Source organism: Aspergillus undulatus, assembly GCF_047715775.1.
Source record: "Aspergillus undulatus strain CBS 261.88 unplaced genomic scaffold BDV17scaffold_3, whole genome shotgun sequence".
Taxonomy (NCBI): Eukaryota; Fungi; Ascomycota; class Eurotiomycetes; order Eurotiales; family Aspergillaceae; genus Aspergillus; species Aspergillus undulatus.
This window is the reverse complement of record NW_027396607.1, coordinates 1061932-1085712: the sequence shown is the minus strand read 5'-3', so window position 1 is coordinate 1085712 and position 23781 is coordinate 1061932. Positions and strand designations below refer to the sequence as shown.

Genomic DNA, 23781 nt, shown 5'->3' with positions numbered 1-23781 from the left:
GCCCTGACTCCTTCCCCTCTTAGTAACGTCATCGATCTCTTCCCCAGGTTCTATGGTATACTTCTGCTGCAGAACCGCCATCGTTTATACAAAAATATCTACCATAAACACCCAAAATGGATGACGACGGAGCGCCACCTGATCTAGTGGATGTCTCCCAGCTTCCAGACTCAGAGCTCCAAGAAGAGGAGCCGCCGCAACAACGCGTGCCTATCACGCTGGTGACGGGTACGACAAACATAGTGTAGATCACTTGAGATATGAAGCCGCTTCTATACAACAAAATGGCTAACTTCCACTCTGCAGGCTACCTCGGTGCTGGCAAAACTACCTTACTGAACTACATTCTCACTGAAAAGCATGGCAAGAAGATTGCCGTGATTATGAACGGTACCAGATTCAGTAGAAGCCTTTTTGCATATGGAACATGCTAATCAGCCCTTAGAATTCGGAGACTGTAAGCCAAATATATTCTAAAACAGCCTCGAGCCCTAACTCACGACCCTCAGCATCGGACATCGAGAAACCAATGACAGTCAACCAAGACGGCCAGGAGGTAACCGAATGGCTCGAAGTCGGAAACGGCTGCATCTGCTGTTCAGTCAAGTACCCAATTGCCCTTCCTTCTGTTACACTAGCCCAGAGATGCTGAACAAAAGACAGAGACTCCGGCGTAATGGCCATCGAATCCCTGATGGAACGCCGCGGCACGTTCGACTACATTCTCCTCGAGACAACCGGCCTCGCAGACCCAGGCAACATCGCCCCCATATTCTGGGTAGACGACAACCTAGGTAGCTCAATCTACCTCGACGGAATCGTCACCCTCGTCGACGTCAAGAACATCCTGCATTTGCTTGACGAGCCAACGCCCGAGGAGGTTGTTCCTGATGACGACCAGAAGCCTGACCATGACCATGATCACGATCATAAAGGGCCAATCTTATCAATGGCCCATATGCAAATCTCTCACGCGGACGTGATCATCCTTAACAAGACTGATCTCGTCACGAAAGACGAACTCGCGGCTGTTCAAGATCGAGTCACGGCTATCAACAGTGCCGCGAAAATCCACGTAACTGATCACAGTCGCACGCCTCAAATCGAGGGCGTGGTCCTTGATTTGCATGCGTACGATCATCTCGATAGTTTGGATTTTAGTGCGAAGGGGCATAGCCATATTGACCCGGTACGTCACGTCACGTCTCGCACAACCCAATCAATCACTTAGATGCACAGCGCATACTAACAAAAGTAAAACAAAAGTCCATCTCAACAATAGCCCTAACCCACCCGCCACTCTCCCCCTCAAAGATCCCCCTCGTAGACGCGTGGCTCCGCTCCGCGCTATGGGAGTCGACGCTTCCCAATCCCAATCCCGATACCAATCCGCAATCGCAAAGAAAACCCAATTTCGACATCCACCGCCTAAAGGGCATTCTTGTGCTGGAGGACGGCTCGAGCAAGATCATTCAGGCTGTTCGGGAGGTATTTGAGATTCGCGACCCGTTAGGTTCGGGTTCGGGTTCGGATGACGAGCCTAAATCGCTGTGCAAGCTTGTGCTTATTGGGCGGGGGTTGGGGGATGTAGGTGTTTGGCAGAGGAGTTTTGAGGAGTTTTTGAAGAGGGAGGAGTGAACTTCTTCCAGGCTCGGGGGGATTGATGAAGAAGATGCATACATGAGTACATTGGAGTAGATACGTCAACGATGATATTCTCTCGGTCTTGTTCGAGACGGTTTCCTTTTCTGCCAATTGCCCTGGTACACCTTGTAGATTCATAGTAGAGCAAGTACGAGTTCAGGGCCAAGTTAACCAGAAAAAGAATGCTTTTGATTAATACAGTCGCTGCTAAGAATAGTAGATGAGCAGGTACTATGATGCCGAGTCCAAAAAACCAAACAATATACATTTAGGTGTGTGTGCAGCATTACCCAGGGGCAAACAGAGACAAAGGAAATAAATGAAATCAACACCCGAGGTAAACAACAGGCAAATAATCGGAGTAGCAGAACAAAACAATCCATCCATCCAGTCGTGTATCGTCATGAGAAGCTAGCATATGGAAATGAGGAAACAGGCTAGACAAAGAAGAAATGCAATACTGAACCCCAGGGCAGAAGTCAATCGAGTCTGCCGATGCTGTGTGAGCCATGCTAGGTACGCGGAGGCAAATGCAGAAAGAATAAAAATGAGCTGGGGGGAAACGTATAGCGCATCGAAAATCAAATTTTATGGGGTAGTATGTAGGCAAGAAAGACGAAGACGAAAATAAAAAGATCCCAAAAGATAAACAAATAGTCGATATGAAACTCCATGTTTCGCCGTCATGATTCGCTGCATTGTGCTGAAACGCGAGGAGGTGCTAAGAGAATAAGTATACAGCGCAAGACATTTGAATGCCCGCGCACAATGAAGTTCCTATCTGAGGAACTCCTGATCAGACAATTTCGTTGCGGTAGTGTTGAAGTGTCATCGTTGAGCTCATATAGGTTGTAAGGCCTTGTCGATAAATGCTGGATTGATGGGTAGATGTGAGTCATTTAGGGGGTGTGAGTTAGGAATGTTGTGTTGGGCGTGCAAGGTCGTTTAGGTTTCAATCCTCGAAATGTCGTTGGTCGCTTTATTGGAATTTGGATCCGCCGGGGAAATAGTCGCTGGGTTAACGGGTAAGTGAGACTTGCTGAGGATGGGGCTCTGGTCCCTAACGAGGTTTTCAGCGCCGGAAGTGAATTGGACATTGAGAGCCGGTTTGTTCTCCGTTTCGTGACTGATTGCCTCTGGGGACATGATGGCTGGGTTGATGGGTAGTTTCGAGTCGGCGAGGAAGGGGTTTTCGTGTTGGTTCGGGCTGACTGATTCGACACAGGGAGTCGAGCGGACACTGGCAACCGACTTGGTCTCAGTTGGGTGAGTGGATGTCTTCTCCAGCTTCTCTGGAAAGCTTGTTGCCGGGTTGATTGGGAGCGCAGAGTTGCTGAGGAAGGAGCGTTCGTCCTGGTCCGAGCCCACATGTTGGGGAGGTGGAAGTTGAACGCTGACAGCCGGCTTGTTTTCGATCGGGTGGTTGACTGTCTGCTCAGGAGATGTTGTTGCTTGGTTGGTGGGTAGTTGAGAGCCGCTAACAGAGCAGTCGTGTTCCTGGTCCCGAGCAGTATGCTGCGTTGACTGTACATCAGAAGTCCGAGCCGGATCCGTCTCAAGAGCGCATGATTCCTTTGGTGATTCGATTGCTGGCTTGATAGGCAGTTGAGACTCGCTCAGGGTAGGGTTTTGCTCCTGGATGACTTGCAGAGAATGCTTGGATGCTTCGGTAGTCGGATTCGACTGATCGCCCGCTCCTGGGTGTTCCACATTCGGTAGCTTCGCTGCTGGGTTTATGGGTAGAAGAGGGTCACTGAGGGAAAGGCCCTGCAGACTTCCTTGGGGACATTCGAAAGTTAACTGGCCATTGGGCGGCGGCTGAGAAACCTCATATCGGTTGAGTGCTTCCTCCGAAAGCTTCAGCCCCAGACTGATCGTTAGAGAAGATTCTCTCAGGTAAATGCCCTGTTGGTCCTTGTCTTCCTGTGCACTGCCTAAAGTCAAGCTAGGAGACAGCTGATTGTCCGTTGTTGTGAATGTCCCTTGCTCGAATTCGGCCGCCGGGTTGATTGGGAGTGCAGACTGCAGAAGCGTCGACACCGATTCCGACGGGCCTTGACCAGACAAGTTCTCGGCCACCGAGTCCTCTGAATGCAACGGGTATATATCGACAGGGGCCTGTGTGGAGACAGGCTCCGACGGTTGGTAATGGATAGAACTGTTCCGAGACGAAGGCTTCGATGACCCAACGCCAGCAAGCTCATTTGGCAAGGGTTTGTCATTGAGCATGGGGTCGACCGTCGTGATATCGGTTGAGGGTGTCCGGTAACGAGGGTCGACGCCTGCGTCTAGGTCGATCTCACTTTCCACGAACTCTATAGGTGGGCTTCTCTGATATCTGTTGTCCTGGTGGGATCGCGGGTCCATAGTCGCTGATACTGAGTTGCTCACAGAATCTCGGTCATCGAAAATCATCGAGCTGCCCTTCCAAGCTCCATTCTGCTGTGAGCCCGCGTCATACAGCTCCGTTTGTCGCCCTGGTTCTTCCCTGTCCACAAACGACACATCTGTTTCCGGCGAAGGAATGCACTCGAAGCTGTCGAGTGGCGGCTGCCGTGAGGTATGTGTGCTGCAGTGACCAAAGCTACCCATTTGTCTACCACGCGGATACATAAAAGAAGCACGGGAGTCGTACAAGGGCAAAGCGCCGTTGGTGAATAGACCCACTCCAATGCTCGTATGCGGCTGCCTTCTAGGCAGTTGATCGAATGTCCCAGTTTCAAAAGGGAAAAAACTCAGCAGCTCTTTGGCTGACAGCCGTTGTCGAGGTATCGGACTCAAACAAATGGATACCAGCCTCCGATAATAATCCGGGACGGGCACATTCTCGTCCAACACGAAGGGTCGACGCTGCCGCTCGGGTTCGTCCTCCTCCATCGCCAGTGCCCACAAAGTCATGCCCAGCTGATAAAGGTCTGTCTTAACGCCAATGTACATCGATATTCGCTGGTTGCTCTCAATCTTCGCCGCGATCTCCGGGGGCTCCCACCCTACCGGACAACCTCGTCGATTAATGTCAATAATCTTCGCATCGTCGTTACCATCTACCACGATATTCGACAGGGTGAAGTCACCCTGAACATAGCCGGCCTCGTGTATCTCGCACAGACCGTGTACGATCTGCTTAGCCCAACGTTCTCGGCGCTCCCACGAGATCGTCCCACGGTATTCATACAGAATATCCACCAACGCACCCTTCTCGGCGAAGCTAATGAGAAGCCCTTTTACAACCTCCTGTCGGTCATCCACCACAATCCCTTCCACCTGGATCACGTTCGGAGTACCTTGGAGCGCATGCAGGGCGTTGATTTCATATAGGAATTCATCAACGGTATCCGGACCTGGGATCTCCTTCTTGATAAACGACCTATCACCCAGCCTTACATTATACACAAATCCCGACAAGTGTGCTTCGAAGTTTAGCCGGCGCTCAGGAATAAGTTGGGCTTCCGGTAAGTGGCCGATACTCGAAATCGGAGGATAGGGGATAATTTCATTTACGTCTTCGGTGACGTGGACATGCAAGCGGCCGTCGCGGGTTTCGAGTTTTAGGTTCGTGACGGTATCGTAGAATTGTATGTCGGAAAGCGACTCGCGGATGGATTCGTAGATGCGGGCGCACTTGTCTCGCTGGTACCGTAATTCCTTCAAATCTTGTTCCAGAGATTCAGGTTCAGCGTCGCGATAGTCGCAGGATATGGTAACGCGGCGCCATCTGTTGGCGGTTTCTGCATAAGTGACGAAAAATTTTTCCCTCTCTGAGCGGTCCCGAAAGTGCATGCTCAGGTTCAGAATCCACCGGCGCTCCAACTCCATGTCGAAATAATCAACAGGGTACCCCTCGGGAGTATCCGTCACCTCTGGGTACTGGTCCCATTCCGACCTGGCGTCGCAGTCCTGGGGATACTCCTCATTTGCTTCCGGGAAGTCATCGACCTTGGTTGGGCTCGGGGTTGTTGGGTCTAGGTCTGGCGTCGGATGTTCGCGCGGCCAGTTAATCTCGGGAGCGGATAATCTGGGATCCACGACAGACTGTGGGGACTTTGTCCGCTGAAGGCTCAATGTTCGACGGTCGGCCGATGCAGCGCGTCGGGGCTCTGAGGAGACGGGGGAGAGACGGTCTCGACGCTCGGAATGCTGTCTCTTGGAGGTGGTGGATCGGGGGAGGCCGACGCCGACTCTCCTGGACAGCCGGCGCGTGAGGTTACCGGTACCGTGGGATTTGGGCGGCGGTGGAGAATTGGTGTCCCTGGAGCGATCGTGAGACGCGGGGGAAGAGTCGCTGCTCGCACTCGCAGGCGAGCGAGAGGAAAAATCTCGGTCATCGCGGCCAAGCCATCGCCGGAGGCCCAGGCGATGCCACATGCTCTGCTTCGGACGCGGCAGCTGAGGCTCGACCTTGACCGGGTCCAGTAAAAAGCCCAGAGACGACCTGGGCGAGCTACAGGAGCTGTCTGCAATGGAGATGGCCATCCAGCACAGCCCAGGAGGTGAAGAGGACCGGACGGGGGAAGGCGATGTCAAGACTCGAGGGGGCTGGGAGAGCAACGGCCATAAGAAATTCTCGCGCTGGACTCGGAGGCTTGGAGGCTTGCCAGGGTTTCGGAGGGGAAATCTCGGATGAGAGACAAGAAAACAGAAAAAGGAAAAAAAAAAAAAGTGACCTGGACAGAAATTGCACTACAAGAGGTCAGGTAAAAAAATTCAACAACCCGAACCGGAGGCAGTCAAATCAGACATCGAACTGGACGGTCCTCGATGAGTCGGTGAGGGTGCAGCGCTGTAACAGGTCGCACAACAGCAGAGCAGTAGGGGATGATCAGATAGAACAGAGAAGGAGGGAGAACGAACAGAAGAACAGAAGCAGATCAATAAAGCAGAAAACAGAAACAATATTGAAAGCAAAGCGGACTCCAAAAAGAACAAGAAGAAAAGAAATCGGGTGGAAGAAGAAATGAAGCTGTTGCTGCGAACGCAAGGTGATTAGCCAGGATCGGCCTGCAATAGCCACGCGATTATTATTATTTCTCTTGTTATGACTCACTGAAGGAGGAAATGGTTCCTATAGTTACTGACGAGCTATCAACAAGAGAGACCGCAGCTGCTAAGAAACAAGAAGTATAGACAGGCATAGAGTTGTTGTGCAGTATAGGAAAGGTTTAGGTACAGCAGCAAGACGCAAAAAAAATCTGGGATACTCTGATAATCGGAATTCCAAAATTAAACAGACCTCGCAGCTCTAGTCTCGAAGAAATTATCCCTGCTTCGCCTTATGAATCATGATTTACTGCGACTATTCCTCCAAAGGACGCACTGCGGCCTGACAGTGCCTGATGGCCGGCCGTTTCATATACGAAGCGATATATAGATTTTCGCCTGTACAGTAGTCGCTGTAGTATATAGAGCAGTATTATCGTCACCTATACCATCGATACCCCAATTGAACTCTTACTGCCATGTCTTTACTATCGTTGATGCCACTCTGGAACCCGACAATGTATACTCCTATAGTCCACCTGCCTAAGCGATAGCTGCGATACTCTAGTATTCTCCACTCCCCCTCAGCCACACCTACGTACCAAGTACCCAGACAACTCCATCTCCAAGTCAAATCCAACTCATAGATCAAAAGACCACCACAACCCCTACAGAGTATACCACTAGCCCCCATCGCATCGCCAACTACGTATATATCTACATCCGGACTCCACACCTGCAATGCACAGCCCAAATCCTTCTCGAAGCCTGCCTTGTTCCATCCACTGTCCGTCGTGGCTTTCAAAGTGATGCTCCAGACCTGCCGCTCTTAGTTGGCCAGCAAACAATGCGCCCAATCACCACCATCCCCGCAGCCTTGACTATACGCCATTTGATTCTTTGCGCTAATCATCGCTGGCTAAGTCTGCTTTGTTGGGATTCTTGCAGCGAATTATCTACTTCTAGGTTCGCGAGTGGGTGAGGTCTAGAAACGTGCGACGGGGACTGGAGAGTGTCTACCTGCTCGCTGCTGTTCATGGCGATACCACTAATGTGAGATGACCTTGTGAGAAGGGACCCTAGTGCAGAATTCGGTTCTTATCGTCATGCATGTCCGGGTGCGAGCGACTTTTTACCTATTTGGGGGTTGGGGTTCGTGAGGGAGGTACTTCTGGCCGCTCCTCTATTACCTAGGTGATTGCTCGATACTTCTCATCATGTCTTAGGTATAGATATATACATGCATGTGACGGTAGGTATTGAACAAATCATACAACTGCCTCATCATACAATCCTCATTTTCAGAGCGGAGTGGTCAAGCGTCAAGCTCTTTCTTCAACTCTAGCAAAAGTATCCAAAGAAACATGGTGTCGCAACCCTAGTCTATGTCGATCAGGGTCGGTGACTTGCAAGTCTAAAGTAGGTAGGTATTTTCAAAGCGGGAAAATGAAAGCGAAGCGAAGCAACTCCAGACCATGCATTTTGCAACAAACGCCTGTACAAACCAAGAATCCCAAGGGCTCAACAGCAACAGAAGTCTAGGTACCAAGAAAACGTCAGGTTCGGCGTGGCCGACCGAGAAGCGCGCAAGTTCAGTCGTCATCCTCATCAGACGACTTCTTCTTCTTCTTGGGATCCTCCGCCAGCTGCTTCTGCCAGACGTGGTTCGCAGCATCCTTATCGAGATCGGCAAACAAGATGTTGGACACCTCGGAGTACCAACTCACAGGGTGGCCTTCAATTCCAGCTTTGATGTTCTGCAACAGGGGGTTAGGCAAAGGGAGCTTTTTTCAAAAGTACTCTGGGGATAAGCACTCACCTCAGGTAGCTCTAGCCAGTCGGACATGTTATCGGCTGGGAAGATAATGTGCTTGGCACCAGCGCGGCGCGCGGCCACGGTCTTCTCACGCAGGCCTCCGATGCGCAGTACTTTGCCGGTCACGGTCAACTCTCCTGTCATCGCGATCGTTGGATCCAGGGGGTGATTCAATGCCAGCGAAAGAAGGGATGTCGCCATTGTAATACCAGCGGATGGACCTATTTTTGTTCGATTAGCTCATTCAATGGCCTGATTACCTCATAAGGAGTAGACAACTCACCATCCTTAGGAACAGCACCCTCTGGGCAATGCATGTGCAACTTCGCCTTTTCAAAGAAGCGATTCTCTGGGTATTGCTTCGCCATCACCGACTTTACAAAGGAGTAGGCAATCTGAGTGGACTCTTTCATCACATTCTGCAGATTTCCAGTGATATCGAGTCCGGGTCGTGATTCGGGTGTCAATGCATTTTCCAAGATGGACTCGACGTAGAGAGCCGCACCTCCCATGCTGGTCCAGGCCAAACCCATCGTGACACCTGGTGGGAACGTGTCATACAAGCGGTCAGCCGTGAAGATTGGCGGGCCAACGTAGTCGGTCAAGCTGTCCTTGCCGATGCTGACCTGTACGCTTTCGGGTACCTTGAGTGCCACCCGAGGGGTTTCTGCAGTCGATTTCTCCGATTCACTCGACCGCTCAATCGGTTCTGTCTCCTTCTGAGATTCCTCCTGTGCCGCCTTTCCCTCGGACGTGAGGGCCTTCTCCTCTGCTAGTACATCTTCGCCGAGGTCCGAAACGATATTGAAGGCAGCCTTGCGATAAACTTTCTCAATCTGCTTCTTCAGGTTTCGGACACCGCTTTCTCGGCAGTAAGACTTGATCAGCTCCTCGATTGCGTCCTCGTCCAAGGTTATGTTAACATCCTTGAGCCCAGTCAATTCTCGAGCAGCGGGTGCAAGGTAGCGTTGAGCAATAGCCATCTTCTCATCCGCAACATAGCCGGAAAGCTCAATGACCTCCATGCGGTCTAGCAGAGGTCGGGGTATCGTATCGGTGACATTAGCTGTGCAAACAAACAAGACTTTGCTAAGATCCACGGGTACATCCATGTAGTGATCCAAAAATGAAGAGTTCTGCTCGGGGTCGAGCAGCTCAAGCAATGCAGAAGAAGGGTCACCCTGATTGCCACGACCGATCTTGTCCACTTCGTCGATCAAGATAAGGGGGTTCTCGGTTTGACATTTCTTGAGTGCTTGTATAATGCGTCCTGGAAGAGCACCCACGTATGTCCTCCGATGCCCTTTGATCTCCGCAACGTCTGTCAAACCACCTACAGAGAATCGGTAGTACTGCCGATTCAGTGCCCGAGCGATGGACTTTCCAATACTCGTCTTTCCAACACCAGGAGGACCGACAAGACAAAGAATTTTTCCTTCAACGGTACCCCGGAGCTTTCCAACTGCGATGAACTCAAGGATACGGTCTTTGACATCCTTCAGACCGTAGTGGTCTTCATTCAAGACATTTGTGGCGTGATTGATCCCAAAGTTCTCCACGCTCTTCTGGCCCCACGGAATCTGAGTTAACCAGTCGAGGTAGTTTCGAGTAACGTTGAACTCCGACGCTGCCGGTTCGAGGTGAGAAAGTTTGTTAATTTCCTCGTCAAACACCTTTTTCACCATGTCAGGCATCGCTAGTTTTTCAGCCTTCTCCTTGAACTTTTCCACCAGCTTATCCTTGCCGTCAGACTCAATACCCAGCTCTCGCTTGATACCCTTCATTTGTTCCATCAGCCAGTACTCGCGCTGTCGCTTCTGAATCTTGGCCTCCACGTCCTTTGAAATCTTTGATTGAAGCTGGGCATTCATCAATTCTTTTTTCAAAACAATTAACCCCTTGGGTAATCTCTCCTCGATGTTCATAAGCTCAAGAACTTCTTGAAGCTCATGTAACTCGCCACCAGAGACAGCGGCCGCAAAGTCCGCCAACTTGGCAGGCTCGTCGCTCAAGTTTCCAGGGAACTGATCCGTGTAGAAAGCCGAGATTTGATCACGGAACAAGGGATTGAGACCAGCGATGTCCTTGCAGACATTGACAATCTCACTTGTCACGGCCCGGATGATGGCGCTCTTCTTATCAAAAGGCTCCTCAGTCAGGTTCTCAACGTTCACCAAGCTCACAGGGTATTTCTTTAAGAAAGAGGTAGGTTCATAATGATCTTTCGATGCAACCTCCGCAGCATTCTCCTCGAAGCTCGCCACGACATCGCCACGCTTCTCAGTAGTTTTGTCTTCTGGCGTGGCAGACTTGGCAGAATCTCCTGGTAGAAGTAGAGAAGAGATCTTGATACGTCGGTGTGGGTAGAGTACAGCAGTAATTCCGCCTTGCTCGCCGCGCAGTGGGTAGGCAGCAGTGATTTGAGCAAAGACACCGACGTCGTAGACATCGTCTATCTTCTCGATCACATCGCCGTCTGCATTTTCATCCTTGAACAGGAAAGCACCAATATATGGCTGTCCACGTTTCATCATGTCTTGGATTGCAGTAGCGACATTCGCATCGCGAATGTTGATCGCCTTGTAGAAACCGGGGAATAGCGGACGTTTGGCTATTGGAATCGCCATAACCTGAGGATAGACATCCGGTACCGAGGGCTTTTGCAGAGCTTTGTCATTCGAACTCTTCTTACCCTTCTTTCCACCATCATCGCCGCCATTGTTCGAGCCGCTGGGCCTGGAGTCCGAGCCTTCACTCACAGGAATAGGTGAGGGAGTGTCCGACGAATTGCCTTTGCTCTCAGCTTCCTTCTTCCCTTCTTCTTCCACGCCACGCTGTTCTTTATCCGTCGTTCTGTCCTTCCGCCTTGAGAGGCCCGATGTCGGAGCTCTGGACTGTCCGGATACACCTTGCTTCAATGAGCTCTGTTTACGACCAGATTCGTGCTCGACCTCTTTACCTTCGCTATCTTCATTCTCTCTGATCTCTTTCTGGTTCGGATCCTCCTTCTCGTCTCCAGGTGGAGGCTTTTCTTTCCGCCGGACGGTGCTGGAAGAAAAAGTGCGAGGGGCAGGCGGAAGCGACCGGAGGCGGCGCGATGACTCTAGAAGCGATCGGGCACCGACATTGTATCCGTGTGAAGCATATAGAGGCCGGAGGACGAAAGGACGCGGTGTCTGGAGCGCGGCTCTCCAGCGGAGGGTCTGGCCGCGGAGCATGCTCCTAAGGTATATAGCGAAGAACGGGGTAAGGTGGAGGGTCGATGAAGAAACAAGAGCAGATTATTGTACAGAACAAAAGAAACGTCGCTGTAGACCAAGGAGAACAGGAGGAGCTTCCGGTAAGGCCAGGCAATGACGAAGAGGAGGCGATGGTGAGCTCAGGCGATTGATTACCGAAGCAAGCAGTTCCATCATGGATCCATCTCGAGCCCCGGATCATCATTGTTCCGTCGGGAAACTTCGATTAAGCCGAAGGACTGAGAAGCTTCGATTTTGCTCCATCAGGATTGGCAGCAGAAAATTTGGGGAAATCGGCAGCAACTACTTTCCCCACTGGCATGGGTATATTGCGCCTCGCTCCGGTTGCTCTCTAGGTCTCTCGTCACTCATTTCTTACACGATGAACCCGTCTACGGTTCTCATACCCAAGGCCACTACGGCTATTCCCGGCTGTATTCTGCGCACCTCGCGACAATACTCGAAATATAACCAGACGACGGGGGTTCGCCAATATCATGTCACTACTATTCACTCATCCGTGAGGCGTCGGCGTGATAGCCTTATCGCGAAGAGACGTCCTGACTCTATCCAATCTAGGGTGAGTAGACTCATCCGAATGAACATGCCTTGATCTTGATATAGTTGAACATGCCTAACCTCATTTTCGTTTTGATAGTGCTTCCATGTTACGAACGTACTTGCGGCAGTCCCCGATCCATATAAAGTCCTAGGTGTCGACAGAAACGCGTCCGCAGGCGACATCAAGAAGGCTTACTATGGAATGGCAAAGAAATACCACCCCGATACTAACAAGGATCCGGGCGCCAAGGAGAAATTTGCGGAAGCTCAGACGGCCTACGAGTTGCTTTCGGATAAACAAAAGCGTGAGACGTACGATCGGTTCGGTTCATCTGCCTTTGACCAAAACGGCGGCTTTGACCCAAGCGCTGGCGCGGGTGCAGGAGGTAACCCTTTCGCTGGCGGTGGCGGCTTTCACGGTTTTGGAGGCTTTGGCGGCGGGGGGTTCCCTGGTGGCTTCTCGGCGGATATCAACTTTGAAGATCTCTTTGGGGCTTTCGCAGGCGGCGCTCGCCGTTCTGGCCGGGGTAGACGGGGTCCGTTCCAGGAGATACTGGTTGGTGAGGACATTGAAGTCCAAACCAGCATCTCCTTCATGGATGCGGCCAAGGGCACATCTCAAGACGTCGTCATCACACCTCTGAAGGAATGTGGCACGTGCAAAGGCGACGGTCTGAAACAAGGCGCGAAACGTACTCAATGTCGCCAGTGCAATGGCACTGGAACCCGGGTGCACATGATGCAGGGAGGCTTCCAGGTAGCTGCGACCTGTGATGCTTGTGGTGGAGCAGGTCTTATTGTTCCGCATGGTTCGCACTGCGGTTCGTGCAAAGGAAATGGAGTGGTTCGCGACCGGAAAACCGTTCGGGTCGATATTCCAGGTGGTGTTGAAGATGGCATGCGCCTGAGGATATCCGGGGAGGGTGATGCGCCTCCGACGGGAACGTCAGCTGCACCTGGCGCACGCACGCAGCGAGGTGATCTCTATGTGTCCATCCGGGTTTCTCCCGATGAGCGATTCAGTCGCGCCGGCTCCGACATTCTCTACACGGCGTCAATTCCGCTCACAACGGCGCTTCTTGGTGGTGAAGTTACCGTTCCTACCCTGGACGGACAGGTCAAGGTCAAGGTTGCCACGGGTACTGGAACAGGCGATCGTATCACGCTTTCGGGAATGGGCATGAAGAAACTGAGTGCCCGAGCTCGCGGTTTCAGCCCGACCGGTGACCTGAGGGTCGAGTTCAAGGTTGCGATGCCTAAGTATCTCACAAGCAACCAGCGTACCATCCTCGAAGTTCTCGCTGACGAGATGGGCGACAAAACTGCTAAGCGGATTATGGATATTCCAAGGGCCGGGTAAGTCATTTGTACGAAAGTCGAGAGCTTCTGCTAACAGAGTGATAGGGCTTCTCCGGCCTCTGACCCGACCTCCGAAGATACGTCCAAAAACGAAGGATTTCTGAAGTCCGCATGGCACAAGCTGATGAACCATAAGAAATCTGGCGACTCAGAGAAGCCGGACGAAAAGTCAAGCAAGAAGGACTCTGGTTCCTCGTCCGACGGCAAGAAGAGCGAAGAGGACAAGAAGTCCGGCTCGATCTGAACGGACTGCCAATCCGTATCGCTCAAACACTCTACCTACTAATTCTTTGTGTATACCATAGCGCCGGCGAGATTAAGGGGAGTCTTCTTCTTTTGATTTGGGTGATTTTGCATATTCTGCATGTTGGGAAGCTCTTCACTGTAACTATTTGTTTTGCTCCAGGGACCGCGCACTATAGAGGCTGTCTCTGCATGTACATTATTAGAGCCGCAACATCTCTACTTCTCCGGATATACTCTTTGAATATGTGGGTATAATTCGACGGTAATAATAGAACAGTCAACAAGATTCAATAGTAGCACCTTAACGGCGGAATTATTGGCCTCCCCGCGTGGCTGTCAACTCGTCACATCGGCGGCCATCGAATCAGCATGACTCCAACCACTGCAATTTCCGCCGCTGAATATCATCAGTGTCAGTCACATCCTCCTTACCCCACAGCCACCGCTCTCCTTTTCCCTGTTCGCCTTCCTTTCTTTCGTTTCTTGAATTCACTTTCGGTACTGTCTCCCACAGCGTGCCAGCTCTATTGCTCTGCGATCAATCTCCTTCCCCGCTCTCATTTTAGGTGGATGGGAGCTCCCCGCTCCTCGCCGGCAAGATGGTTCAGTCGCCTATGATATCATGTCCCCTCAAACAAACCAACGAAATCGATTGGATTCAGCCTCTCAAAGACTATATTCGCCAAAGCTATGGAGAGGACCCCGAGCGCTATGCTCAAGAATGTGCGACACTCAACCGGTTGCGCCAGGACATGAGGGGTGCTGGCAAGGACAGCGCGACAGGGCGGGACCTATTGTATCGATACTATGGACAACTGGAGCTCTTGGATCTCCGGTTTCCTGTGGACGAGAATCATATCAAGATTTCTTTCACTTGGTATTAAACCTCGGAATCATGTTCACATCCGACTCCGCTAACCATGCAATGCTGTCTACAGGTATGATGCGTTCACCCACAAGCCGACTTCACAGTACTCTCTCGCCTTCGAGAAAGCATCGATCATCTTCAACATCTCCGCCGTTCTATCCTGCCATGCAGCAAACCAGAATCGCGGCGATGACACTGGTCTGAAGACTGCCTATCACAACTTCCAGGCTTCAGCCGGCATGTTCACCTACATCAATGAGAACTTCCTCCACGCTCCCTCGACTGATCTGAATCGCGAAATTGTCAAAACCCTCATCAACATCACACTCGCTCAGGGTCAAGAAGTCTTTCTCGAGAAGCAAATCATGGACCACAAGAAGGCTGGTTTTCTGGCAAAGCTCGCTAGCCAGGCTTCATATATTTATGCACAGGCGATTGAAGGGACACAGGAACATGCTAAAGGCATCTTCGACAAATCTTGGGTAACCCTGTTACAAGCCAAAACGGCGCATATGGGTTCGCTGGCATCGTACTACCAAGCTTTAGCGGACGGGGAAGCAGGCTCTCACGGAGTGGCTGTTGCTAGGCTCCAGCTCGCAGAGAAACATTCGACAGCTGCACTAGGATGGGCTAAATCGTTTCCTTCGTCGGTCTCACCAAACACTAACCTATCATCCGAGGCGGGTCCCAATCTTGTGGACATCGTCAAATTCCATCTCGCGAATGTGCAGTCACAGCTTACTACTTCCATCAAAGACAATGACTTCATATACCACCAACCCGTCCCGAGCGAAGCAGGACTTTCTGCCGTATCGAAGCTGCCGGCCGCGAAGGCTATCCCCGTGAGCGAACTATATCAGGGCCAAGATATCCAGCGCATCATTGGTCCGGACATTTTCCAGAAACTTGTGCCTATGTCTGTCACGGAGACAGCAAGCCTTTACGATGAAGAAAAGGCCAAGTTGATCCGAGCAGAAACAGAAAAGGTTGAGACAGCCAATGGGGAGATGGCAGCAAGCCTAGACTATTTCAAACTTCCTGGTAGCTTGAACATTCTCAAAGGAGGAATGGACCAGGAAATGACGGTGGATGAAGAATTTCAACGATGGTGTCAGGAGTTGGCCGGTCATGACTCTTTCTCCAAGGCCTTCGATAACCTTCAAAACCGCAAGTCCGAAGTGCTAGCACAATTAGACCAATGTTCCAAGCAGCTGGACCTGGAGGAGAGCGTTTGCGAGAAAATGCGCTCGAAGTATGGGGCTGATTGGAGCCAGCAGCCAAGTAGCCGATTGAACACTACTCTACGCACTGATGTCAGGACATACCGAGATACCATTCATGAAGCCAGCGCCAGTGACTCTCAGCTTTCAGCAACCCTTCGGCAATACGAATCAGACTTTGACGAGATGCGATCCGCGGGAGAAACAGAGGAAGCAGATGTGCTCTTCCAGCGAGCAATGATCAAGGCCGGCTCAAAGCAGAACAAAGGCAAGAACGGCGTGATCAGTCCTTATTCAGCAAACGAGGGGACTTTGCTAGATGATTCTTTTGATGATGGAACTCCGTCTGTCGCAGAGCAGATTACCAGAGTGGAATCGCTTTTGAAGAAATTGAACTTGGTGAAGAGAGAGCGTTCCCAGGTCTTGAAGGACTTGAAGGACAAGGTAAATTTTATTTGATGTGACCCGAAATTCTAGTTCAAAAGCTAACAGCCGGCACCATAGGTTCACAACGATGATATCTCGAACGTGCTCATTCTTAACAAGAAATCAATCACAGGCCAGGAAAGCCAACTATTTGAAGCCGAATTGGAGAAGTTCCGGCCTCATCAGAACCGACTACTTCAGGCCACCCATAAGCAGACAGCGCTGATGAAGGAGCTTACAAAAACATATGGGGACTTGTTACAAGACAAGCGAGTGAGGGCTGAGCAGTCAAAATATGAGTCGATTACGCGACAACGCAATTCGGTGATGGCCAGATATAAGAAAATATACGACTCATTCAACAGTCTACGTTCCGGAATTACACAGGCTCAGACATTCTATACCGAGATGACTGAGACTGTAGAGAGTCTGAAAAAGAACGTCGATACCTTCATCAACAACCGCAGGTCTGAGGGCGCTCAACTCTTGGGTCAGATCGAACGCGAAAAGGCTAGCGGGTCCTCTGACCACGAGGAACGCGAGCGAGAGAAGTTGAGGCAGCTCATGGAGCGTCTGTCAACAGAGCCCAAGCCTCCTTCCGTTCCCCCACCCTCATCGAGTGCCGGTCCATCCAAAGCCAAATCTCCGCCGCCACCAGTCAAAGCACCAGCATATCCAACAAACATCGCTCCACCAAAGGCATCACCTGGTTTCCCTCCGGCCGTTCCACAACAGCACGGCACCCCTATCTCTCACTCTCATTCCCCGGCGCCATACGGCCAGTACATGCCTCCAGGAATCGGCGTGTCCTACCTTCCACCCCAGTCCTACCAGCAAGGCGCCGCCGCGCCACTTTCCGAGGGCTATAACCCGATGGCATACCCGATCCTCGCTTCATCCATGTCACCTCCCCCAAGTCAACCATTCTACTCCCCAACACCTACCCCGTTCTACACAAGCCCAACGCCCCCCGTGCCCTCAAGCCAATATATGCCTCAGGGCTACGTACCTCCTCCACCGCCTCCTCGCCCTCAACAAACCACCTATCAACCTTCTACCGGTCCCTTTCCCTCGGGTCCTGGCGGATATGCCCAAAGCAGACCATACGGGAGCAGCCAGCACCATAAGGCCCACTCACAGTCGTCGCCGCAGCCTCCCTCGTCAGGGTCATCCGATCCTTGGGCTGGACTGAATGCCTGGAAGTAAGGGGTTTCGTCTTCGCTGCCGTTGGGCGTCTTCTCCTGTCTTGTTCTGGCTCTCCTGGATTATGAGGGATTACGATAGATTTACGTATGGTATGAATGTATCAGGTAGCTTATGTTAGTGTTGACGTCTATCAATCTTCAACTTTTGCATTGCGGGGTTCCATCCAAGTTATTGTGCTCTTGCCTAGTTTCGTTCGTGTCCCTAGACGGTTCATCTTCGATTATCCCTTCGGTAGTTGGTATTTCTTGCGAACTACATAACACCAAGTCCGTAAATAGGTTCATGTCTCTCATTTGATATTAATTATCTATTGCATGAGTCAAATACAGAATGTCTGCCGTAAATGTACCAGTCCTGGTACCGAAATGGAAGTATACATAGATGATGACATTGGTAGATAGGACATGAGCTGGATGTATGTAATTTGCTTCCACTTGGAGACGCCGAACGATAATCACTCCTTACAACAAACATTAAGGGATGAGGAGAAGGAAGTAAAGGGAGAAGGGAATATCCAAGACCAAGAATGGGTATCATAGAATTAAAAAAAAGGGAGGGTATTAATATGCGGACTGCCAACCGAGAAGAGCCTATCAAGACCGTACAATGGATATGTATGTATGGTCTTTTTTGCGTTTTGTACATTGCATTGTACAGGGAACCACCAACCACCACGCCGAATCGAACGCCGACCGGGCCAGACCAAAACAGAACAGGCCAAAAAGAAGAGTATATACGCAGGCAATTTAAGGTATAGCCGTCAAGGTTGGAACTTCAGTCGAAAGTGCCGACCCCGACCCTCTTCGCGCACTTTGTATAAGAATCGTGCAATGGCCTCCTGCTCCACGAGACCGGCGCTATTAAAATGCTTTCGGACGGCCGTGGCGAGCTGGTGCTTCCCAACGCGGTCTTGGCCAACTATATGGTGTAATGCGTCTTTTCCATCAAGTGTGCTGAATCTTGACGAGGGATTGTGAGAGCTTTTGCTGACGCCATTGGGGCGGCTGCGGTTATGGGTTGCCGAGCCGTTCGTCTGTTGGGAGCCGTTATTTGATGAGTGTGCTCGCTGGGCGGCGATGGCTGTTGGTGATCGGAGGCCGATTCCTCGTGAGAGGAGGTTATGTGAGTATTCGCTAGAGTGGGCGCTAGGACAGGACAATTTGTAGGCGTGTCGGTAGGAGTGGAGGAAGTCGAGAGGCATGTCGGACCAAGGGATCTAAGTAAAAAATAATGTCAGCGGAATTGAATAATGAAGGACAATGTATCGTAAAACTAGTCTGATGATTATAGAGTGATGGGCCCATTGAATTGGGATTTTCAGACTGTCCAACAACGTACTCTTGGGACGTTGTCCGACTGCTCTCCTTGTGTAGCGGGGGCGCTCGTGGCATTGGTAGTGACCTTGACTTCTCGAGAGACCGAGGTCGTTGTGACACCGTTGGCACCTTTTCTCCCTTTGGTTGCCGCTGCCTTGAGATCCTTTGTCGTCGTGCTTGAAGCCTCAGATCGTGAGTCGTCCTGGACGGCTGTCGTTCGCTGGCGCGGGGGCGCCATGACGGAGTGAGGAATTTTCAGGACGTTCAGGGGAAAGAAGGAACAAAATTCAAGCCTGTAACAGAATTTAGAGGGTAACGATTGTTCGACTGATACCAGAATCTACAATTGAAGCATGGGACAAGCGAGAGGGATTTCCAAGGCTCTTGGGAGCATTAATGAGGAACTTTTTTGGCTTCGGCCCCGGGCATTTCTAGGCGGCAAGACGCGGCAGAATTCTATGGCGCGACATCATTAATCTGGCCCAATGCGGTAATATGACGACAGCGCATCTGCCAGATATCAGCCGCATCTCCCCATATTCCTTTTCTGTTGCGGTCCTGGGGTTCGACCTGTCCTTCAGACACTAAGATGTCCGTTTCTAGGATGTAATTTGGAAATTCAGAGATCTGATTGAAGAATCATGACTGACCCGTTACAGTCCAAAGTCGGCAGATAAGCTCGAAGATGTGGTTCAGGAACCAGAGATGACTTATCATATAGTGTGGGGAAACTTATTTGACAGTTGAACAAAAGCCGCTCAACTAGTTGCTTTGGCTTTGGAGGATACAGTCTTTGAAGGAGAGAGGGGATAGAAATCCAAGGCCAAAGTCCTCGTCTTCGCGAGACCTGGGAGTTGATTCCGAAGGTTCTGGTCTGTTTTTTGATCTTCTGGTAATCGGGGCACAGTAGTCCTTTCTGCCCCAGATGATCAAGAACTGTCACGTCATTCCGAGATCCGGATGGAGCCGACTGATTTTTCAGCTCACCGCTGCCTCGAATGCATATCCGCAGGACCCATATCAAAGCAGGTCTGACTTTGAGTCTGGACACTAGGGATGTTTTTGAATATCCTATTTCATGAAATACGGGGTTGTCATTGAAATATCTGAAATAGCGAAGCGGCTTGAAATCCAGTGAAATATGGACCGCCTTCTGTATAGGGTTAGTCCGACCGACGGAATTAGTGTCCCCACCAAGAATTTGAGGGTTTGATTGGTTACCTATCCTTGGCTTACTAAGCATTGAAATCGAAATTTCGCAGCGATATTTCATGAATTTCAGCTATTTCGAAATAGGATTCCTATTTCCGCAATTTCCAACAACCCTATTAAACACAGGGCATAGTCGAAATAAAACTCTTCATGACGGTTTACCGTCACTGTTGTTGAAACTTGGAACCACAACTCTTGGGATGGAGCCAGCCGCGGAGGTCCATGTGGGAGCAATGTTGGAGCATTTTTGCAGATACCGAGGTACAGCCGGCTGTCAAAGATTGCTGTGGATAGTTATACCACTTGCCCGAAGTAGTAATCAAATTGCGAGACGGGCAACAATAGTGCGGGCAAACAACTCACGGACTAGGTGCGAGGTTAGGAGCCTGTCGAGCCAACTCGAGCGTCGAGTCGTCGACCCCTCTAGCCCCGTCGCAGAACGAATGAATAGTGGTGATAACGCCGGCTCAGTTTCCCTCTCAGGGCGAGCTCAGACCACCAACACGGGATTCGGGATAGAGTCGGCAGAGATGGAGGAAGTTTCGGGACGGCGATGCCGAGGCTTTGTTTGGCCGCGCCTGCGCGGATTTCCCACCCCTCGAGGAAAGTCGTGGAGACTGGAGAAAGATGGGCGGGCAATGGTCCGGACGGAGAAGATCGCCTCTCGTCACCGAGCAACTCTTTAGGACTTTTGGCCCTTTGGGGCGGGAAATTGGAGGAGACTGGGGGACCGTTAGGTAAGCAGAGTCGCTCTCTCCGCAATCACACCACTGAGCATGGGGAGTCGCATCACGCCCCCTGCCACTTCCGACATTGTCCCGAGATCTTCCGGTCCTATTGCTTTCGGAAGCTGCACGCCATGTCATGATTATTGCTAAAATATCTCATACAACTCCCTCAGTGGAAGTAACAGACCGTGATCTAGATAAGCCGCGGGAGATGGACATCTGGAAAGACGGCCGCGCACGCCACTAATTCATGCAAGACCATGTCTCGACTCCTGGCGGGCCAGCGGCCCCTGAGTTAGTAACTTAACTGCACGTCTAGCATGACGCCATCAGATCATTCCCTTTTCAGCGTTCCCTCTTGAAGCTATACTCGTCCGGTCAATTGGCTTCGTCGCCCCACAGCTGCATTCCATGTGACCTTAGGGCCGAGTCGAAGCACCGAACAATATGCAGCATTCCTGATCGTCAAGGTAATCCGCGCGCGTACTACGTATGGCAAATTGGCAAACAGCCCCTCCGAGCCGCGGGCGGATGCAATTGATGTGATGGTGGCTTTTTGTTTTGCTAAGCTTGAAGCATGTTTGCGGAGTATTATTCCGGGGGAAGGATTGTTACCCCGTGCTACTAGGATCATGCCGTCGAGATGAAATCAGAGCATGTGAAGACCTTCCATCATGACCATCACAACTTCACAAGCATTTTTCTTGATCTAGAATCGATGTCGACTTTGCTCGAACTCCAATTTTTCAGCAAATATACATGTCCATGCAATTGCCTTTCTGAGTGATTCAGGGACACCGACGGTGGGCGATCCTCCTTATCGTGCTCCCACTCGGAGTATCTCTCTCCCTGCTCAAACTCCTCGCCACCCCAGTCGTGTAGTGCATATCGCATGCAGGCTAGTACCTCACTAACAGAAACTAACCAGGAGCTTCAGCAAGACTACCAAAGGCCACATGCTCCATCAAATAGTTTCTTTGGGGAAGTCGATCAGCTCCCCCTAATCTCCAGAATCCAGATGCGGAGACGACTTCTCCAAATGCTCAGAGATAGCAGTGGGCACTCGAAATCATTTTCCCGGTTTGGAAGTTGACAAGAATGATATACGGAGTCGTCAGTCATCATCCATTATCCGCTTCTCGGATACATTCCGGGAGAATACCGTCAGCCACAGACCCGAACTTGTGGCAAAGTCCGCCTCTCGGGCCAACTACCCGCAATGAAGTAGAGACGTGTCATCGAGATAGGCGCCAAGCTGTATCATCATCGACTCCGCCTCTCCTAGCATCTCTGGAGACGGATGCGGGCTTTGTCCGGGGATGAATATCCGGGGGGAATTCCCTTCTCGTTCGAGCCTGAACTGAGTCAAGTTGCGCGAGTTTGCGCACAATGATCACGCATGGCTAGGGTTGTCGCAATGTCAAAGCTTCCCACGGCCGAAGACAAATCGCCGAGCAAGACCCGTTTCATAGTTCTCTCGAGGCCGACAATGGTCAATATTCACCAGGGTTAGTTTTGAGCTTTTGACAGCAACCTTGCTCTCCCGGGCCCAGAGCGTCTTCCCCTCCCTTCTAAGATGATTCCCTACCACCGGGGGTTCTGCTAAAGACTGAGCCTGGCTCCGATAGATTGAAGGTGACCGCTCAGCCAGGGCACCGGGCAGGGAAGTATTCGATTCCGCCAATCATGCTCGCCTTACATCGTCAGCTCAGTTGAAACAAGAGTCAAGCGCAGAGACAGAGTTGCAGGAGAAAATTAACCGACACCGTATGACTGTCATGCCGTAAGTCGTCTCCGGATAGAATCAGCGCATCCTCGATCCGGCACAATCGCGGCCCCGCATTATCTGGATGTGCCAGGCTGATAAGCTAGCTGGGGAACAGGTTTCCCTTTGCGAGACAAGAGATATCAGCATGATACAGTATCCCTGTCTAATTGGGCCAGAACTCTCCCCGTCCCGCTCCAGAAGTTTGTGGATCCCTCCGATCGCTGGTCCTGGTTGGATTTTGGTGCCTTGTGGGGTGAGATTTTCACCAGGGCTTTTCTCGGAGTGCGTGTGCCCAAGAACCGGCCGTGGCTGTTCGGCGTGCGACCGCCGTAAAGTACAGTACCGTAACGATGAGCTTACCCTATCTTTTATGATAAGCCGGCGACTGCGACGGCGGCCCCCTCCCACCATCTAGGCATCAAGGATGGCGTTTCAATGCCCTCACTGGGTGGGCACTATTTTGTTCATGCCATTGCAACATGGTGTCAGATAAGGCCGCCCGGCGCCCCCAAACTCTCCAGCTCCTGTATCCTGATTCCCTGCCAATGCCGGGCGGTGCAGAGCCCATGAGCCCACAGGTTTCTGCTTGAAATAGGCCAGTGCGTCGAACGATTGGTTCGTGCAAAGGAAGTCGAAACACGTCGCTGCGACTTCGCTATTGATAGACACCCGATGATACGTATCTTAGCCCAGACCAGTGTGACCAACAGTTGCTGACAGTCTGACGCTGTGTTGACGCTTGGGGTGATCTTCCCCGGATTCTGCCCCCACTATTCCTTAGCCGCCGGTCAAGGATGTTCATCGCAGCTAATGCTATGCTCTGGAATGGTGATGACGAATCGAACGAACTTGATAAAGACGTCGCAGTGCACTGGTAACTGTGCACCTGTGGCTTTCTTTCCTCCTATCACCGGCAAAGGCAACAAGTCATCCTGAAGTCATCACAAGCTGGCTGAGCCAACTTCCCAAGTCGAGACCGCGCAAGCTGCAGTGGACAGATAATCCTCCGTGTCCCCCGGGGTAATTCTACACGGCAATCCAATGCGCTCATCCAGATGGACATTGGCACAATCTTGTCTCATCTCATATGAGATCGCTTTGAAATGGGTATCGTCGCGCATTCGCATTCGCTTACCTTTCCTCGTCTCGCCTTGTCTCGTCGACATAGAACGATACGACGGATAAACTTGGAACT

At 51.3% G+C, this 23781-nt stretch overlaps 6 protein-coding genes across 6 annotated transcripts; 2 read left to right on the top strand and 4 right to left on the bottom strand.

Annotated features, from left to right (window-relative positions):
• The first annotated feature begins 56 nt into the window (after positions 1-56).
• Positions 57-1693, top strand: BDV17DRAFT_252307 (CobW family GTP-binding protein). Its single transcript, XM_073756530.1, has 6 exons — positions 57-228; positions 307-390; positions 446-457; positions 510-606; positions 664-1189; positions 1267-1693. The coding sequence occupies exons 1-6, from the start codon at positions 117-119 to the stop codon at positions 1636-1638; spliced, it is 1203 nt and encodes a 400-aa protein (XP_073620406.1). The 5' UTR covers positions 57-116; the 3' UTR covers positions 1639-1693.
• An 851-nt stretch (positions 1694-2544) lies between these two features.
• On the bottom strand, positions 2545-6314 carry BDV17DRAFT_112240 (uncharacterized protein). The gene has a single exon (XM_073753870.1). It carries the CDS (start codon positions 6115-6117, stop codon positions 2590-2592), a length of 3528 nt encoding a protein of 1175 aa, XP_073620405.1. The 5' UTR covers positions 6118-6314; the 3' UTR covers positions 2545-2589.
• A 2126-nt stretch (positions 6315-8440) lies between these two features.
• Positions 8441-11814, bottom strand: BDV17DRAFT_252297 (Lon protease-like protein, mitochondrial). Its single transcript, XM_073756529.1, has 2 exons — positions 11397-11814; positions 8441-11345 (listed from the first exon to the last, which is right to left on the bottom strand). The coding sequence occupies exons 1-2, from the start codon at positions 11653-11655 to the stop codon at positions 8659-8661; spliced, it is 2946 nt and encodes a 981-aa protein (XP_073620404.1). The 5' UTR covers positions 11656-11814; the 3' UTR covers positions 8441-8658.
• Positions 11815-12058: 244 nt separating this feature from the next.
• On the top strand, positions 12059-17562 carry BDV17DRAFT_279214 (BRO1-like domain-containing protein; the record flags this gene model as incomplete). The annotated part of the gene is made up of 7 exons (XM_073759672.1): positions 12059-12256; positions 12335-13593; positions 13642-13824; position 14254; positions 14409-14719; positions 14781-16374; positions 16435-17562. 7 exons carry the CDS (start codon positions 12059-12061, stop codon positions 17560-17562), a joined length of 4674 nt encoding a protein of 1557 aa, XP_073620403.1.
• Positions 17563-18322: 760 nt separating this feature from the next.
• BDV17DRAFT_287219 (histone deacetylase complex subunit SAP30 Sin3-binding domain-containing protein) lies at positions 18323-19116 on the bottom strand (the record flags this gene model as incomplete). Its single annotated transcript, XM_073761114.1, has 2 exons — positions 18323-18778; positions 18901-19116. 2 exons carry the CDS (start codon positions 19114-19116, stop codon positions 18323-18325), a joined length of 672 nt encoding a protein of 223 aa, XP_073620402.1.
• A 14-nt stretch (positions 19117-19130) lies between these two features.
• Positions 19131-20360, bottom strand: BDV17DRAFT_112138 (uncharacterized protein). Its single transcript, XM_073753869.1, has one exon. The coding sequence runs from the start codon at positions 20149-20151 to the stop codon at positions 19498-19500; it is 654 nt and encodes a 217-aa protein (XP_073620401.1). The 5' UTR covers positions 20152-20360; the 3' UTR covers positions 19131-19497.
• Positions 20361-23781: the final 3421 nt, after the last annotated feature.